This window comes from Monodelphis domestica, chromosome 2 (genome assembly GCF_027887165.1).
Source record: "Monodelphis domestica isolate mMonDom1 chromosome 2, mMonDom1.pri, whole genome shotgun sequence".
In the NCBI taxonomy this organism is placed as follows: Eukaryota; Metazoa; Chordata; class Mammalia; order Didelphimorphia; family Didelphidae; genus Monodelphis; species Monodelphis domestica.
This window is the reverse complement of record NC_077228.1, coordinates 415,181,834-415,200,569: the sequence shown is the minus strand read 5'-3', so window position 1 is coordinate 415,200,569 and position 18,736 is coordinate 415,181,834. Positions and strand designations below refer to the sequence as shown.

At 37.1% G+C, this 18,736-nt stretch overlaps 1 protein-coding gene across 3 annotated transcripts in view; it reads left to right on the top strand.

Moving 5' to 3' along the window:
• TXLNB (taxilin beta) overlaps window positions 1-18,736 on the top strand; it is a 71,282-nt gene that overhangs the window by 23,800 nt on the left and 28,746 nt on the right. For all 3 annotated transcript variants that reach the window (XM_056818880.1, XM_056818879.1, XM_056818881.1), the window contains exons 3-4: window positions 7,190-7,281; window positions 18,077-18,247. In XM_056818880.1, coding sequence (XP_056674858.1) covers window positions 7,190-7,281; window positions 18,077-18,247 — 263 coding nt within the window. The remainder of the gene's footprint in view (window positions 1-7,189; window positions 7,282-18,076; window positions 18,248-18,736) is intronic.

Below are 18,736 nucleotides of genomic sequence, written 5' to 3'. Positions count from 1 at the left end.
CAAAGTATGTGGCTCAATATAAATTGATTTTCATTTTCAGAGAAAAAAATATCCCTTGACATACAGGGTCGCCAAATGATGAGCCAATAGTGTATTAGAAAAAAATCAAAAGATCTGCTTTCTAAACCTATGTGACTTTGGGCAAATAACTTCCCTTCCTTGAAGTTCAGCTATCTCATTTATAAAATGGGAGTCTGGAAAAGGAAGAGATTGTACTAAATGATCTCTAATGCTCCTTCCATCTCTGCATTCTATAATTCTATGAATTGACTCATGAAGGAAAATGCAAATTAAAAAGCATGGGGGGGAAGGGGGGGAGACAGCTAGATTCCTGTCAGGAGGAACCGAGTTCAATTCTGAGTTCTGATACTTGATAGCTGTCATTTAATCTTTATTTTTGTGTCTTTTTCACTATTTTCTCTTAGAATTGACACTAAGAGAGAAGGATCCCAGGGGAAAAAAAGAAAAAGAAAAATGAAAGTAATCTTTTTTAAAAGGAATTAAAGTGTGGATTTTTTTTTGTTATATTTCTATAATATGAGACTAGAACAGTGTAGGAAAATTCAGGTAAACTTAGTGGTTCTGCCACCCAATAGTTAAATCACTTTGAGAGGTCATTACAACTTTATTTTTTTTAATCTTTTATTTTATTTTATTTTTTAATTAGTAAACATTTATTTTCTCTCCTTTTCTCCCATTTAAAAAAAAAAAGCAAAACCTTTGTAACAAATGCATGGGCAAGCAAAACAAATTCTTTCATGAGTCACATCCAAAAATGCATGTGTCATTGTGGAGCTTGAATCATTCACATCCCTTAGGTCATAGGTAATATGTTTCATCATGATTGGTCACTGAATTGATCAGAGTACTTAATACTTCCAAAGTTGTTTGTCTTTACAATGTTTTTGTTATTGTATAAATTATTTTTTCATTCTGGTCACTTCACTCTGAAGTATTCATTTGATTCTTCCCAAGTTTCTCTGAAATTTTGGGAATTTTGTTATCCATATACTTGTTTATTATTGTTGTTTAATCATTTCAGTCATGTCTGACTTTTTTGGGACCCCATTTGGGGTTTTCTTGGTAGAGATGCTGGAGTGGTTTGCCATTTTCTTCTCCAGCTCATTTTACAGATGAGGAAACTGAGGCAAACAGGGTTGAGTGATTTACCCAGGATCACACAGCTAGCAAGGATTTGAGGCCAGATTTGGAACACTATATTATTCCATAATTTATGTATCATAGCTTGTTAATTAATTCTTAAAATAATGGGAATTTCCTTAGTTTCCAACTTTGTGCCATCTCAAAAATTTAAAAAAAAGTTATAAGTATTTTTGTATATATGGGTACTTTTCCTCTTTCTCTTATCTCTTTGGGGTGTAAGTCTAGTAGGGTTATCACTGAGTCAAAGGATATGAACAGTTTTCTACATTTTTCAATTCCTTCATCTGTAAAAGGAAAGGGTTGAAGAAGATAATCTCTAAGGTCCCGCCATCTGTAACTTTCTATAATTCTGTGACTTATCTGCTTTTGCAGCAAAGCAAAATGGAAAGGCTAGGTATAGATAAGGAAAAACCCGGTATGACAAAGACTAATATTCTTAAGCAAATTTTCCTAAGGGAGGAAGGAATGTCCCATGTGGCAGTGTGGTACTGGTGGAGACAGAGAGATATAGCAGAAAAAATGCTGAATTTGGAGCCAGAGGCGTGGAATTCAAGTCCTACCTTTAACACTTAGTAGCTGTGTGACCGTGGACATATCACCTCTCTGAACATTAGCCTCCTCATTTGTAAAAATGAAAGGTTTATACTAATTTACATCTAAGATCCCTTCTGGCTCAGGCTTTATGGTTAGCAAAGACTATATCTAAACATCCGCTGGCTATTATCTTGACTTCCCTATCCAGCAAATGAGTGTTCCTTCAGGAAGGGAAATTCTTAATGTCACTGTCAACTACCACCTAATTTTTAAAAAGAAATGTATCAGGTAAATAATATAGTTTCCCTTGGTTTCCCTAGAGATGTCCTGAAATTTAAGGTAAAAATGACTATAGAGAGTCAGAAGCAAAGATGTGTGTTAGAGTCGACTTTCTAAAACAAAAACTGAATGCTGAAGGACAATCAGGCATAAAATCTTAAGAATAAAAAGGGAGAAAGAAAGAATGTTCTTTTATCCCTTATGATAAAAAATTAGAATTATAGAATGAAAGTTGAGGTAGACCTCAAAAGCTTTGTATTTCAATCCTTATCTGACCAAGAATCCCCTCTACAACATCCCAATTGATTGGCTTCTCTGATTTTCTTTTATTTGTATTTAAAATCTTGTGCTTTTATAGGAGACTTTTCCTGGCTGCCTCATCCCCCAATCCCACACCAAGAGTATTCTCTCTAAGATTATTTTCCATTTACATTGGATATATCATATGGATACATTGTTTTTCGCATGTTGTCTCCCCTATTAGAATATCTCTGACACTCAGTAAGCATTTTTAAAATGCTGGTTGATAGCAAACTCATCTATTGGAAAGTTGACATCTTGTCTCTGAAAACTTCCAGCAGGAGAATCCCACCATCTCTCCAGGGAACCCATTTTACTTTTGTACCACTCTCATTCTTAGAACTGTTTTCCACACAGAAAGCCAAATAAAATCTGCTTCTCTGTATCATCTACTTATTGTTCTTAGTTTTGTCCTCTGAGACTCAACAAAGGAGGCTGATAAACCACTCTGGAGCAAAAAATAGGTCAGACATCACTGAATGGAAGAGAGATGGCCCTGTTAACAAGATCAGAGAAAGGAATGTCAACTAGAACAAGAGAGAAGCAGAAACTGAACCCAGAAGAAATACTGGGAGGCAAAAGACCCCTGGCATTAATGAATTTCTATGAGGATATGTTGGTAAAGGTTTAACTGACTCCCCAAAATACAGGACACACTTTTATTTTTTATTAAACTCTTACCTTCTGTCTTAGAATAGATAATTAAGTATCACATCCAAGGCAGAAGATCAGCAAGGACTAGCTAATGGGGGTTAAGTGACTTGCCCAGGGTTACACAGCAAGGATGTTGAGGGAAGATTTGAACCCCAAATCTCCTATCTCCAAGCCTGGTGCTCTATCCACTGAGCAGGCTAGCTCCCCATACTTTATACTTTAATATTTGTCATATATAATAATTTTATACACTATATAATAATTATAATAATATAATACGTTAAAATTAGTTTTGCTTTATTAACATTCTATCCATCATTTTCTTAAGATAACAAAACAACATATTAAGCCCTGATTTAACAGCAAGCTCTTGCCAGTGCTAAGAGGTAACTCTAGAACATCCCTGGGTTTATAATATGAAGAACTGGACTCAGAAAAAAAGAAATCTAGTAGCTGGCTCCAAGGTACTTAGCCTCTAAGGAATGAGGTAAAGGAGAACCCCAGATTTCCTTCTGCAATGATTGTACAATCCAATTTACTTGACTGGTAAGGGACTCAAAGGAAGACAACTATGTTATTAGCTAGTTTTTCTTTTGCTTTGCCCAAGACACACTCATCATGGTACAGGATGGAGACTTCCAATAGTTCAATTTTAGGAACCTATTTTCATAGATCCAGAACTTTTCCCTGGTTAAATTAGTACCTTCTTAACAAAATTAGCCAGTCAACAAATATTTTTTGAATCTGATTACATGCTGGCTATGCATGACCACCCATAGATAGCTATATCAAATGGCTTGCCTTCTTAATAAGGGGAGAGAGAAGGGGAAAGATTTTAGAATTCAAATTTTTTTAAAATGAACTTTAAAAATTATTTTTACATGTAATTGGAAAATGGTAAAAAATCTAAAATTAAAATAAATTAATTAAATATGGCTATTTAAAAGGCAAAACCAAAATTAAGAAATCACTAGATATGCAGAGCTCAAGATGGCAGAACTAAGAACATGGTAGAAAGCTCATAACCACCATGTTTACATTCACATCACTAGACATTGTCTGAACCATAGTCCAGGATAGGGAAAGGACTGCGAGTGATTAGTGGGTTGGAATCTACTCTCTTCTTAACAAGGTTAAGGTCTATCTTTCAAGTCTCTGTCCAATTTAGGATTAGAAAATCTTTGTCATTTAATTTTTGATTGCCCAACTAAACCCATTCAGACTCATTTTGGAGATTTGTCCTTTCTTCTTTCTTTTCTTTCTTTTTTTTTTGAACCCTGACCTTCTGTCCTGGAGCCAATATTGGCTCCAAGGCAGAAGAGTGGTAAGGGCTAGGCAATGGGGGTCAAGTGACTTGCCCAGGGTCACACAGCTAGGAAGTATCTGAGGTCAGATTTGAACCTAGGACCTCCTGTCTCTAGGCCTGGTTCTAAATCCACTGAACTACCCAGCTGCCCTTTCAACAAATATACAAGGGTTGCCTGGGTTTCAACAGTCTTTTCCCTTTCTCAACTTTGAGACCCTTTTTGTCCCCCCATGAAAACAAATGGGAATGGGTAGAAGTAAAGACAAAAGTTCTAGATCACTCTGCCCTCAATATTTTATCCTAGATTCTTTATTTTATTGTGTTTATGGCTTGCAAAAAAGCATTGAACATTTTTTTGTGAGTTGATTTTTTTAAACCCAAATTAGTATACTAGGTGACCATGGTGGATAGAGTATTGGGCCTGGAGTTCAAATCCAGCCTCAGACATTACTAGCTGTGTGATCCTGGGGAAGTCACTTAACCCTGTTGACCTCAGTTTCCTCATCTTGAGCTGAGAAGGAAATGACAAACCACTCCGGTATCTTTGCAGAGAAAACCCTAAAAGGAGTCATAAAGAGTTGGACATGATTGAAAATAACTAAACAACAAAGCTCTCCAGGGGCTCACAGTTTAATAGAAGAGGCAACATGAAAACAGGTTATCTAGAAATAATATAATTATATATTTGTGCTTCATTTCCTTTAAAAAATTGAAATAGGGGGCAGATAGGTAGCCTAGTGGATTGGTCTAGAGATGGGAGGTCATGAGTTAAAACCTGGATTCAGATACTTCCTAGCTGTGTGACCCTGGGCAAGTCACTTACCCCCATTGCCTAGCCCTTACCACTCTTCTGCCTTGGAACCAATACATAGTATTGATTCTAAGACAGAAGGCATGAGTTTAAAAAAAATAAAATACTTTAATAATTTCTTTGCCTTTTTAGGGGCTCAATTTATTTGTTTTTGATCTTTCATTTTATTTTATTTTTATCAATTATGTATAATAAAAAATTTCCACAGAAGTTTTCCTAAGCTATGTGTCTTATCTCTTTCCCTCTCTTCCCTTCCCCCTCCCAATGCTGTTAGGTGACTCAATCTGGGTTATACAAGTATTATCTTGCAAAACATATTTCTATATCATTCATTTTTATAAGTAAAGCCAAAACTCCAAAACATAAACCCAAATAAACAATTGAAAAATCCTATGCTTTCATTTGCATTCTGACTTCAATGTTTTTTTTTTCTGGAGGTAGAAGCATTCTTTGTTAAGAAGTCCCTCAGAATTGTCCTGGATCATTGTATTGATGATAATAGCTAAGTCTATCACAGTTGATCACTCTACAGTATTGCTGTTATTGTGTATAATGTTTTCCTGGTTCTGCTTATTTCACTCTGCATCAGTTCATGCCAGTCTTTCCAGTTCTTTCTGAAATCATCATGTTCATCATTCCTTACAGTACAATAGTATTCCATCACTATCATATACCACAATTTGTTCAACCATTCTCCAATTAATGGATATGTTTAATTTCCAATTCTTTTCTACCACAAAAAAGTGCAGCTATAAATATTTTGTATAAGTAGGTCCCCCCCCCCCCTTTTTTAAACTCTCTGTCATACAGAAGTAGTAATGGTATTACTGGATCAAAAGGTAGGAATTGTTTTATAGCCTTTGGAGCAAAATTCCAAATTGCCCTCTATAATGGTTGGAGCAGTTCACAGTACCACCAGCAATGTATGAATGTCTCAATTTTGCTACATCCCCTCCAATATTTATTATTTTACTTTACTGTCATATTGGCCAATAAGTTAGGTGTGAACTAGTACCTCAGAGTTGTTTTAATATGTATTTCTCTAATCAGGCTGGATTTAGAACATTTTTTTCATATGATTATTGATGGCTTTGATTTCTTCATCTGAAAACTGCTTATTTATCCTTTCACCATTTGTCAACTAGGGAATGACTTGTATCCTTATAAATTTGATTTAGTTCTTTATATATTTGAGAAATGAGACCTTTATTAGAGAAATTTGTTATAATATTTCCCCCAGTTTGTTGTTTCCCTTCTAATTTTGGTTGCATTGGTTTTGTTTGTACAGAAACTTTTTAATTTAATATCATCAACATTATTCATTTTGCAACTTACAATGTTCTCTATCTCTTCTTTGGTCATAATTTCTTCCCTTTTCCATAGATCTGACATATAAACTACTATATGTTTCACTAACTTGCTTCTAATATTACCCTTTTTGTCTAAATCACATACCCATTTTGACTTTATCTTGGTATATAGTATGAGATATTGATCTATACCTAATTTTGGATATAAAAGCTCAGTTTATATTTAGAAGCAGCCTATATTAAGGCCAATATGATCTCATTGTAGGTAGCATAGAGTTTTCCCCAGTTACTATGAAGATCACACAAAAGATGATTGCTAAAATACATGTGACAATCCAAAAGGCACTGACTATGGAGTTGAAGAACCTGGGTTTAAATTTTGCCTATTAGATTTACTGTGTGATCTTGATCAAGTCACTTAACCTCCATTGGCCTCAGTTTCCTCAAATATAAAACGAGGGGATTTGATTCGGTGCCATTTCAAGTCTCTTCTGGCTCTAGATGGATGATAATCCCAAAAGTGACTGGAGATTAGGATGAAACTTTAAATTGGAAATGAACAAGTTACAGTGAGCCTGATTCCATTCCATTCTTTAAATAAGTCAATTAAATATTTAATGAACATCTACTACTTCTAAGGCTTTGAATTTTAAAAAAATTATATAAAAAGTTCATCCTTCCTGAGAGTTACCACAGCCTCTTGTTCACTAGTCCATGTTCTTTCATTGAGTAAAAAATTCATTAAGACCTCTCCCTGGAGGTAGATCCTTATACTCACTGTCATTTTGCTCCAGATTGCTTTCTAAGACATACCTTTCTGCCCTTTCTAAGGCAAAGAAGCTACCCTGCTAATGCAAAACCTGAACAGATTGCCAACAGCTGAGGAAAAACTTGAAGTTTTATTCAAGAAGTATGCTGAATTGGTCAGTATGTCCTTTGCTAACCTCTTTGTAGAACAAAGATTACTTGATGTAATAATAATTAATTTAATGGTTTCAGATTTGCTTAATAATTATTTCATTTAATAACTTATTATTGCTTTTGTTTGTTTTTACATGGACCTGTGATTTCATCTGTAATGGGGGTCTCTGGGTCTGGAAACTCTCTCCATGAGGACTGTCAACTAATCTATAATTTAAGGTGGCCTAGGACACTGAAGGATTCAGGGACTGGCCCCAGGGCCACACCTCCTAATTGTCGGAGTCAAGACTTGAACCCAGGTCTTCTCTACTCTAAGGCGGGTCTTCTATTACTCTGCATTTCCTCTCTATTTAGTTGTCATTGTTGGAAAAAGGAGAACCAGGGCAACAGAAAGACCTTGTATGCACAGGTAGAAAGAACACTCTTGGTTTAGAGTCAGAAGACCTGGATTCAAGTTTTAGCTCTTCCACTTGCCATCTATGTGACCACTGGCAAATCATGCCACTTCTCTGGGTCTCAGGACAATCTTGTTGGAAGAACTCCTCAACCCAGAGGTGCTAAGATCCTCCTGGAGAGCAATTCCTCTCTCTGTGGTCCATTTGGCTAGAGGAAAATAAATCAATAAAAAGCCATAATAGCATCAGCTGATGGGCAAAAAGATGTACGTGTGTGAATGTATGAATGTATATATACCCATCCATCCAACATGTATACCCACATATACCTATTTATGTTAAACAACGTGTTTACGTGTAGTGATGGAATATGCCACAATGTGACGTGACATCACACACCACACACACACACAGAATTTTCAGGAGGCGAAATGAACCCAGCAGGTGAGACAGCTCAACCACTTCCCTTATTTGGGGGGCTAAAAATAGGGAGAGGAATATCAGGTGATTTGGAATGTGAAGAATGTCTTCATCTTGGGATTGTATTCTTAACTTTGATTTGAGTGATTCTAAACTTTGTTGTCTCTGGTCTTGCAAAAGATCTGGCTATTTGCGGGGGGAACGTTTCCCCGTAACCAATTTTATCAGAATGTCATGATGGGGCAGGAGCTATAGTCAGCCTCATCACCATCTCCAGGTGGGGTAAGAGGTCTCCAAGTTAGCAGAAGACTTCTTCAAAATAGCTTAAATACCCCCTCTGTTTAGGCTGGGACAAAGGCCCAAGCCCTTAGATAGCTGAGGCAAAGAAAAGAGATCAGTCCCTATCACTCACATGACCAAAATGGAGAAACAGTCTCAGGGGCCTCCACCTCCAGCCTCCTTCAGAGCAAAACTTCTCATAGCACAACCTCTCAGAGCAAAACCTCTCCAAGTCCCCCAGTCCTCAGACCTCGCTATCTTTAAGGAAACCATCTAAGTCCCCTCCCCTCAGTTCTCACATCTACCAATCACTGTCCATGTCTTCCCTGTGCCAATGGTGGCTCTAGCTTAACCCAGGACTGCCCAGAGGTCTGTGGCTTTGCACATGTCTGTTGAAGGTCATATTCTCAAATAATTAAATCTTGATCCTTTGCTGCAGCCCTTCCTAAATCCTTTTACTCTGAGTAGGGTGGAGATTGTATTTTCCAAGACCTGGTTCTGACATTCCAAGTATCTCTATTGTATCAATTCTAAAATCAATCATGACTCAAAGAACTTCTTGTTCTATGCTTAAGCATAGGTCAAAGCCCTTTCCATTGTTTAGCAAAAGGTTTCTGTCCTAAAGTAGTCTTAGGTAGGGAGGAGAAGGACCCTCCCATGCCAAAGAGTTTCACATTCCAATAGAGTTTCTTACTATCAGTAGGAAATTTTTTCCAGTATGAAATTTCCCAATGGAGAAATTTCCAACATTCATAAGTCTAAGAAATTTTAAGGTTTACACTATTTACACACCAAGATTACTTTTTTCTGGAATGATGTTTTCCCCAAACCAAAAGCACACGGGCTTTGTCTATTTCCTCCACAATTTTTAAAGTCCATTCCAACTCTCATATATTTTATATAACATCCAGCACTTCAGTTGGTCAGCTGAAGTCAGCCACCCGGAGCCAAAGGGCGCATCTATTTTCTCAAGTTTATGACTCAGATCACAGTGTTGATCCCCAAACAGCTCTTGTTCTATTGTGGTTAGACACATCATTTTCAGTTTCATTTCTGCCTGTGGTTTTTTTGTTTGTTTAACTCTTCCTACCTCATTTAGGTTGGAGAGGCAAAGACATGAGAGCAAGGTCTATATGTGTGCACAATACAGAAACTGCCTTTAGCCACCAGCCACTGCCACTGGTAATAGCTGGCTGCAGCTATTGCTTCTGGCTCTGGCTGCCTCCTTGACTTTTTTGCTCGATGTAATTATGCATTTAAAAACATTATTCTGTTGGCCTCAGACACTTCCTAGCTGTGTGACCCTGGGTAAGTCACTTAACCCCCATTACTTAGTCCTTACTCCTCTTCTACCTTAGAACCAATACACAGTATTGATTCTAGACAGAAGGTGAAGGTTAAAAAGAAATTATTCTGAGGAGTCCAGAGGCTTCACCAGACTGCCAAAGGCATCCATGACTCAAAAAAAGGTTAAAAACTCTTGATCTAGTCCAACTGCCTTTTTGATGAATGAATAAATTATTGGGAGGAGTTGGGGAGAAAAATAAGGAACTTCTAGTAAAGAAATTCCCTATACAGATGCAGATTTGCATCTACTCTGCAAATTATGGTCTTAGAGAGTGACCCAATGACTGAGGAGTTAAATGACTTGCTCAGGGTCACTTTTCTTGTAGCTTCTAAGAGCAGTTGAACAAGTGTAAAACAGACACCACAATAAGGAAGTCTAAAGATCCCTTAAGCCATGTTAGCCAGCAAATACTTAATCTTTTTGTCTTTAACCAAGCAAAGAAACATGGCAGCCAAGAGAAATACAAATTTAGAGTACACACTGGCATGCAAAAAAACTCCCAAGAAAGATGGAAGATTATGAACATTTCAAAAACCATTTCACAAGACAGGAAAAAAAGTGGCCAAAGAGAAAATGAGCCTGCAGAGAGATTGTCATTTGTTCCAATACTGCCAAATTACCCAAAGGGCATTTGTAAATGAAATCAGCGGGAATACAACAGAGATATAAAATGGAACAGATTTGCCAGCACAACAAAATGATATATTTCATCAGAAGCAAAAGCAGGACCACCATAGTTGGAGTCTATCTGTTCCCATTTTACAATAGGACATAGATTTAGGACTTAGGAACCTAGAATCAAGAAGAGTGGTTGGATCTAACCTTGCACTGTGAACTTATTGAAGAAATCTATGCTGGAAGTAACACAATTTTAAAGACCCTGGTGGTAAATTTTCAAGATTTCTCAAGAGGAGAAAATTCCAAAAGGACAAAATGATGAAAAGGTCATAAATAGTATTTCCCCCAAAAAATCAACTGAGCGCAAAGCAACAACCACTGACTTACATGCCTATTTTCAGATATCCATAAGATTCTTCATGAGAATGGTCTATGTATTGAAGAAATTCTTCTTGGAAATGTAAAAAAAAGAAGAAGCAATTTTCTATAGCAGATTCCATATTTATAGTCACGTAACTGAGAGATGTAAAGAATATAATATTTTCTCATGTTTAGTGTTTATTGATTTCTGGAAAGCATTTGACTCAAGAGAGCAAAATGTAGCCCTCTCATACAAGTTGTTTGACCAGGATCATATATGATTTCATGACAGACATAAGACAGATAACTTAGTTCAACAATATGCTGAATTTTGGCAAATGGGGTATTAAAAGGTATCCACCGGTGTCAGAGCAGATGCTTTGTATAAAAGCCAAATAACCAATGATTTCCTATTTATAATGAGGTACCCTGATTATTCCTATTCCTAGATGATGTCATACCAATTTAATCAAGTTCTGTACCACTACAGAGCTTTATCAGAGAAATATGCTACATTATCAAAGAGATTGATCTCACCAGACACACAGGAAAAACAATGTAGTTTTAAAAAATACACTTTTCCTCCATTATGACAAGCAGCTGTCTAGTCATTCAAGCGAATCAGTCAGCTAATATGTGTATCTGAGACAAATACTGTAGATGGATGATGAGCTTGGCTAGAAAATAGGAGGAAAAAAATGAAGATGGACTGCATTTGATAAATCGTATGATGCTTTCAGTCCAAAATTGCCTGTTGCAGCAAAGGTTTATGCTTTTAACGATAATATTTTCTCAATGATACTACATATCTGTGAGTCATAAAACACTATACACTAAGAAGAATTTAAATTACACATGAATTGAAGAGTAATTAAAAGATGTATAGGGTATATAAACAGGTTGTAACATGTTACTATTAATGGAAAATAGGGAGGCCAAGTAAAAGGCATTATTGAAGAAATTTATGGCCAGGAAAGGAAATGGGCTTGTCATGTAGCACAAATGAGAGACAGCACAAATAGGACACTGGTATTCTTGAGATTCTAAAGAAGCATATGTGTTGTTTTGAACTTCTATGGATGCTTGATGGAAATCATAGACAAGAAAGAACCAGAATGAGAGGTTATAAAGAAATTGTGATCTACCTTGTTCGAGAGAGTATTCATTCCCATGAAATCAGAATCTAGCATAGACAAATCCCCCAATTCGGAGTTATGAATTAAAAAATCTAGGACTATGTTCCCCTTTGCACAGTTTGAATCCTCTCACATTTCTGGTTTTGTTCATTCATAATTAGAGATAAATAACATACAGTACACAGATGAATTAAGAAATTATTCAGGAGACAATTTCAAATTTCTTGAATTTGAATGAGGTTAAAATACCATCTGGTAATTCTGAGATTCTGCCTCACAATCATCAGATGGGCAAAGATGACAAAAAGAGAAAAAGACAATTGTCAGAGAGGCTGTAGGAAGATAGGCACACTAATACAGTTTGGGGAGAACAATGAATTGATCCAACAAATCCAAGCAATTTGTAACTATGCTCAAAGAATAATTAAAATGTGTATATTCTTTATCTCAGCAATACCACCATTAAATAGGCATATGCCCAAAGGAGATCAAAGACAGAAGGAAAGAACCTATATCTATTTAGAGCAACACTCTCTATGATAGCAAAGAATAAGAAACAAAGTTAATGTTCATCAACAGGGGAGTGGTTGAATAAATTACATTATAGGAATATAATGGAATATTGTTATACTGTAAAAAATTATTCTGAGAAACCTTAGACGACTGGCAGAACCAAGGAAACAATTTTTACAGTGATTGTAGTAAAACAAAGAAAGATCTTTGAAAGACCTAAGAACATTAATCAATGTGAATTCAAAAGACTCATGAAGCATATTTCCTACCTCTTGTCAAAAAGGTGATAGATTTGAAGTGCAAAATGAAATTTACATTATCAAATAAAGTCAGTGAGTACATTTGTGTTTTGCTTGACTATGCTTATCCTTACAAGGGAAAGTTGCTATGCAGGGAAGAAGATATTGTGAGGTAAGAGAGTTAATGAATAGAGATAATGATGCAATTTTCTAAAAGAACATCAAAGAGATATTTTAAAATACACAGAAAAGAACAGGAGAATTTGAAAGGAGACTCAAAAAATCAAGGTAGTTTCATTACTATCACAGTAAATTTAATATATGCTTATTAAACAAATTACATATGATGGAAGTTCATGGTTTTGCCCTTTTTTCTATTCTTTGGATACAAATTGCTCATGTTTATTGATGCTTGATAAGTTCATTAAAAAAAAGAAAACTTTAAAAAAAACTACCATGTTTCATGGAACTAAAAGATCAAAAGATTCCAGTTCAGTTGCCTGAGGCCAAGTTAGCAGGGAGATCACACATTTGATGGTTATAAAGGACTGACACTGTTGTTTTTCTCATGTGATTCTATGAAGAATGGTAGAGTAGACTGTGCTTCCATAAGGGTAAATAGATTCTTATTTTTAAAAACTCTTATCTTCCATCAATGCTGGGTATTGGTTCCAAGGCAGAAGAGCAGTAGGGGCTAAGGAGTGGGAGTTAAGTGACTTGCCCAGGAGCACACAGCTAGAAGGATCTGAGGTCATACTTGAACCCAGGATTTCCCATCTCCAGGTCTGACTTTCTATCCAAAGCCATCTAACTGCCACAGAGAAGACATCATTTGACCAAAAAAGATATGTGTACATATAAAACAATGTCTTATTTATTTCTATTTATCAGTTCTTTCTCTGGAAATGGACAGATACAAGTCATTCCTCAAATATTATTTTTGTTGCTAGATATAATATTCTCTTGGTTTCACTTATTTCACTCTTTATAATATCATATTGCTCTTTCCATCTTTCTTAAAAAGTAATCTGCTAATCATTTCTTATGGTATTCCATCATAATCATATGCTACAATTTAGTTAACTATTCCCTAAGTAATGAGTATCCCTTCAATTTCTAGTTCTTTGCCACCTCAAAGAAAACTGCTATCAATATTTTAGAACATATAGATTCTTTTCCGTGGTCAACTGAAGGAAAAAACCTAGTAGTGGTATGCTGGGTCAAAAAGTATACACAGCATTATAATTCTTTGGGGTTAATTCCAGATTGTTCTCCAAAATGGATAGATCAGTTCACAGTTCCACCAAAAGCATATTAGTGTCCCCTCCAACATTTGTCATTTTGCCCTTCTATCATTTTATCCAATTTTATAGGTGCAAATGACATCTCAGAGTTGATTCTAAGGCAAGCAGGACTCCAAACATAGTACCTGAGTGGAACTAGGGCTGGGACTGGAGCATCTGTAATCACTTGTCCGGTAATGACAGCTCCCCTCCTACTCTGTTTTATTACATCTCTTTAGCTCAGTCCCTAAAGCCATTGCATCCTCACCAATATAATAAGATATGGGAGTTCTCAATATACTTTCCCGTATTAACCTTCTATCATTATATGATTCTAATTTAAAACATTTAGTTTCTCTTTTAAAGGAAAAAGAGGGAAAGGCTTTACAGATGAAAAATGAATGTATCTATCTTGATTCTGTAGACACCGATTGTCTCAAAAGTCAGTGCAGTTTATTGCATTTTAACAAGATTGTCTCCTCTTTTAAATAGATTTTTTCTCTTAGGACTATTAAATATACTGAAAGCATAAGAGGAAAAAAAATGATTCTGACAGTTTAGGCAGTAAACCAAACTAAGACTTTTGGGATGCCCTCTACTGTATAGTGCTAGATTCAGAGACATTAAAAACATTTCTAAAAGGTCATACATATCCTAAAATATATAACTGATTTCATCAAAAGTATTTGTCCTCATTAAGGACGCAAAGCCCAGGTTTAGAATATTAAAAACAAAGTAGTTTTTACCTGCCTCCTTTTATTACAGAAGTGAGGAACTATGGATATAGAATACTTCATATATGGTACTCTCAGACACAGTTGACATGTTAGTTGCTTTATTCCCCCTTTCATTTAAATTCTTCATTGCAAGAGACAATTTTCTAGATATGGGGAAAGGAGTGTACTCGAAAATAAGGGTGATGTAAAAACAAAAGATAACAATAAAAACAAGATAATTATTTTTTTAAAAGTACCTCTGAACTGAAAGAGCAATGTATACAGTAACAGAGAAAAGAGCTTTTATTCTCAGGCCAATTAACATAATCTTAAAAATGAATTTCAATATAGAACTATAACTCTATGAGAATATTTTATATGGCCAAAGAATAAGCTTGGGACTCTCTCTTTCAACTCATGTACCATAAAAACCTTCCATATTGTCACTGAAGTGATCCACAGAGTACCTAAGTTTTTAGTCCTCTAAAAAAATATTCAAATAATTTCTTTTTTTAAAAAAACCCTTACCTTCTGTCTTAGAATCAATACGGTATATTGGTTCCAAGGAAGAAGAATGCTAAGGGCTAGGCAATGGGGGTTAAGTGACTTGCCCAGGGTCACACAGCTAAAAAGTATCTGAGACCAGATTTGAACCTATACGGTCTCTAGACCTAGATCTCAATCCACTGAGCCGCCCAGCTGCCACCATCCAAATAATTTCTATGAAGATTAAAAAAATACCTTTTGGGGATTTAAAAAATCACTGAAAACTAAGAATAAGCACAAGAAATTTTAGCTCAAGTGTAATCAAATTATATCTGTCTAATAACTGGATTATAAAATGAAAGGGCCTCATCTACCCCCATGAGCAAAAATTCTGCACAAGAAACCATATAACAAAATGTCACTCATTTTCTAATTGTCCCTCTATTAAGATATCAATTTCAGTAGCAATTCATCATCTATATATGTCAAATTTTCCCTAGGCTAACTCCCCCTGATTTAACTAGAGTAGAGATTGTTCAAAAGTATGAGTGCTGAATATGACAATATGTGTCTCCCTAGCTTTTTCTGTAAGGATGACAGTGACTGTTTTTTTTTTTTGTATTGTTATTTTAATGGTTGGAACCTCAAAAGCATTATTGTGACATATTCAGTTCGGTAAAACAAAAGCCAATGTTTCTCATAGGATGAACACTATACCATTTGCCAGAGCACAAAGTGTCTATAAGCCAAAGGGAGCAGTCCAGGCTTTGACTGTCCATAAAAGCCATTCATGGAGTGGAGGGGTAGCCAACAGAGTCAAACTAAGGTGGGCCAGTCAGGCCTTTGTCTTGGGTACAAAGGTGAAGAAAGCACCATTCTTTCCCTCATTAGTACCATCTGTGCATCTCATAGTCCTTTGCCCAGCCTTCTTCCCTTGAGAGGAGGCAGTATCCAGAAGAGGTTAAGGGATAAGGGTCATAGGGTATTGACTGAGGGAATAGAGATGGAGGCTAAGAGTACTGGTTAACATCCTAGATAAGACTAAACTGTCTTGCATCCCTCACAGAGTTGGGGGGGAAAGTGAGGGAAGATGGGACCAGAATGAGGGACCAGCAGAAGTCAGCAAAGATGCTTCTCTCCCAGTTACTACATTGTACTGGCCCCTGGAGGAAAAGGTAATCCAAGATATGAGGAGAAAGTGTGGTCCTGAGCTCCAGAGTGGAGAGGTGATGGGAAGAGTTGCTCCCTGATCATGCTGTTACACTTGTTCCTCCTTAATTTTTTTGCCCCAGGTGGAAAAAATAAGTTGTGCTTCCATTAGCTAGTTTTCCACTATGGTGTCCAGTGATGGAAGATCCCCTTCAGGGTACTACAGTTTATTGTGAGGAGACTTCAGTTCAGGTCGAGGGATAGAAATGGCCCCACAAAAACAAATCAAATTAAAACCATTGGCTTGACTGTTCTCTTCTAGCAGTTATGCTAATCCAGGCAGCTGAACACAGCTAGATTCTTTGATTTCTAGAAGAGATTTGGTCCCCATTCTCCCTGCCTCTGGAGAGATAGATCTGAGTCAAAGCACACCAAAATAAAAACCACACTGCCACCCAATGGCTATCTCTATAGCTCTGGAGAAAACCTGACAATGTTCAGGTGATTTAATATACATTGATTACAGGTGTGCTGTACCATCTCTTCCTTCAGCCTCCCTCCAAGAAAAAAAGAAAGCACAAGAAAGAAGCTTCAGCTGCTATATGTTTGGGGTTTTTTCCCTTTCCTCCTTTTTTTCCCATAGTTGCACAAGCATCATTTTGAGGAACAAAGAAAAAATAATAATAATAATAAAAACAAAGCCAAGAAAACCCCCAGAACAGAAGAATGGAGTGAAGAAACCACAAACATAATGAGAAGCAAAGTGAATTGAAATGAATGACATAATCCTGATAAGGACTGGGGGGGGGGGGCACTGAAAAATTGTTGTGATGTTATACATTGAAATTAATTACTTTTATGTTGTTTAAAGAGTTATTCATCAACTTTTATTGGCTGTACTAAAGTTCAATATTAATTTTTAAAATAAAAAATGAAAGTAATAGCTTATATTTAGGCATCACTATAAGGTCCACCAAGCACTTTATATACATTATTTCATTTGGCCAAATAAGGATCAACCACCTTGAAAGAGATTTTTTTTTAATCTATCATCTTGGGAGTAGTTAATTAGTTTAGTGGATTGAGAGCTAGACCTAGATATGGGAGGTCATTGGTTCAAAGCTGGCCTCAGCCACTTCCTAGACCCTGGGCAAGTCACTTAATCCTCATCATCTAGTCATTACTGCTCTTCTATCTTGGTAAGGGTTAATAAAATCTATCATTTTCTGTACTGCTTATCTCCCCTGCAAGAGAATTCATTCTTTTCCCTACTATTATACTCATTTTACAGATGGAAATTGAGGAAAGTACTACTCCGCTTATTTTACACATGAAACTAAGAAAACCAAGCCTCACAAGGACTTAAATTGGTCCAAAGTCACATAGTCAGTAGATTTCTCAGATGGTATTTGAACCCACACATTCCTGACTGGCCATTATATTATGCTGCCTTTCAAAAAAAATAGTCTGCTCCTGGGAGGTGACCTCCTAACAGTTATGTCACCATCTAATCCCCGAGATCTGGCATCATTTTTAAATTCTAAGAAAATTCCCCGATATTAAGACTGGGGTCATGACACAAAAGACCAGTGAAGATAAAGCCATCGAGTAGCAACCTCAAAGCAGGAAGGGATGAGAAATTAAGAAGATTTATAAGCCTGTAGGTTGCCATAATTATTTCTGAGGCTACTGAAAAGATGAGGAGATTGGACACAGGCAGAGGTGGCATTGAGCCCATAAACATTTCCAAGAGACCGATTCCTCAGGATTTAAAAAAAATCTTTCATTTTCTGCACTGTTTATCTCCCCTAGAAGAGAATTCATGCTCTTTCCTCCCTCCCTTCCCCATATGCAGCTAGAAGAACACCGGGCTGAGCAGAAGCAGCTGAAGCACCTGCAGAAGAGACAGGCCCAGATCATCAAGGAGAAGGACCAGTTGCAGAGTGAGCACAGTAAAGCCATTCTGGCCCGGAGCAAGCTGGAAAGTCTGTGCCGGGAACTGCAGAGACACAACAAAACTCTCAAGGTGAGCAAATCCCCCAGCAGCACTCTGCCACTCCTGGGCAGGCTCCTCTGGGGGCAGAGTCTGAGCCCCACAAACTCACTCCTTCACCTCTCGTGTCACCCCTTCTTTCAGTTCCCTGGATGAGGGACAACCAAGGGCACTCTGGTACATCCTCTACTCCCTGGGTTTTCTGCCACTCCTTTGAGGCCACTTTTTTTCTGGGAACTCACTCCCAGGACTGGGGTGCTGGTGACCCCTACTGGTATCTAGCTGCTACCAGCTCTCCTCCTCGAACCTGACTTTCTGAGTTCCTTCCTCCAGGGGGAAAAGAGGAGATAGAGAGAGAGAGGAAGGGAGAGAGAGAGGAGGGGAGAGGGGTGTGGGAGGGAAAGGGTGAGAGGAAGGGGGAGGGAGAAAAAGGGAAAGGGAGGAGGGGAGAAAGGGAAAGGGGGTGGAGGGAGACAAGGAGAAGGAGGGAGAGGGAGAGAAAGGAGAGGAGGAGGGAGGGAG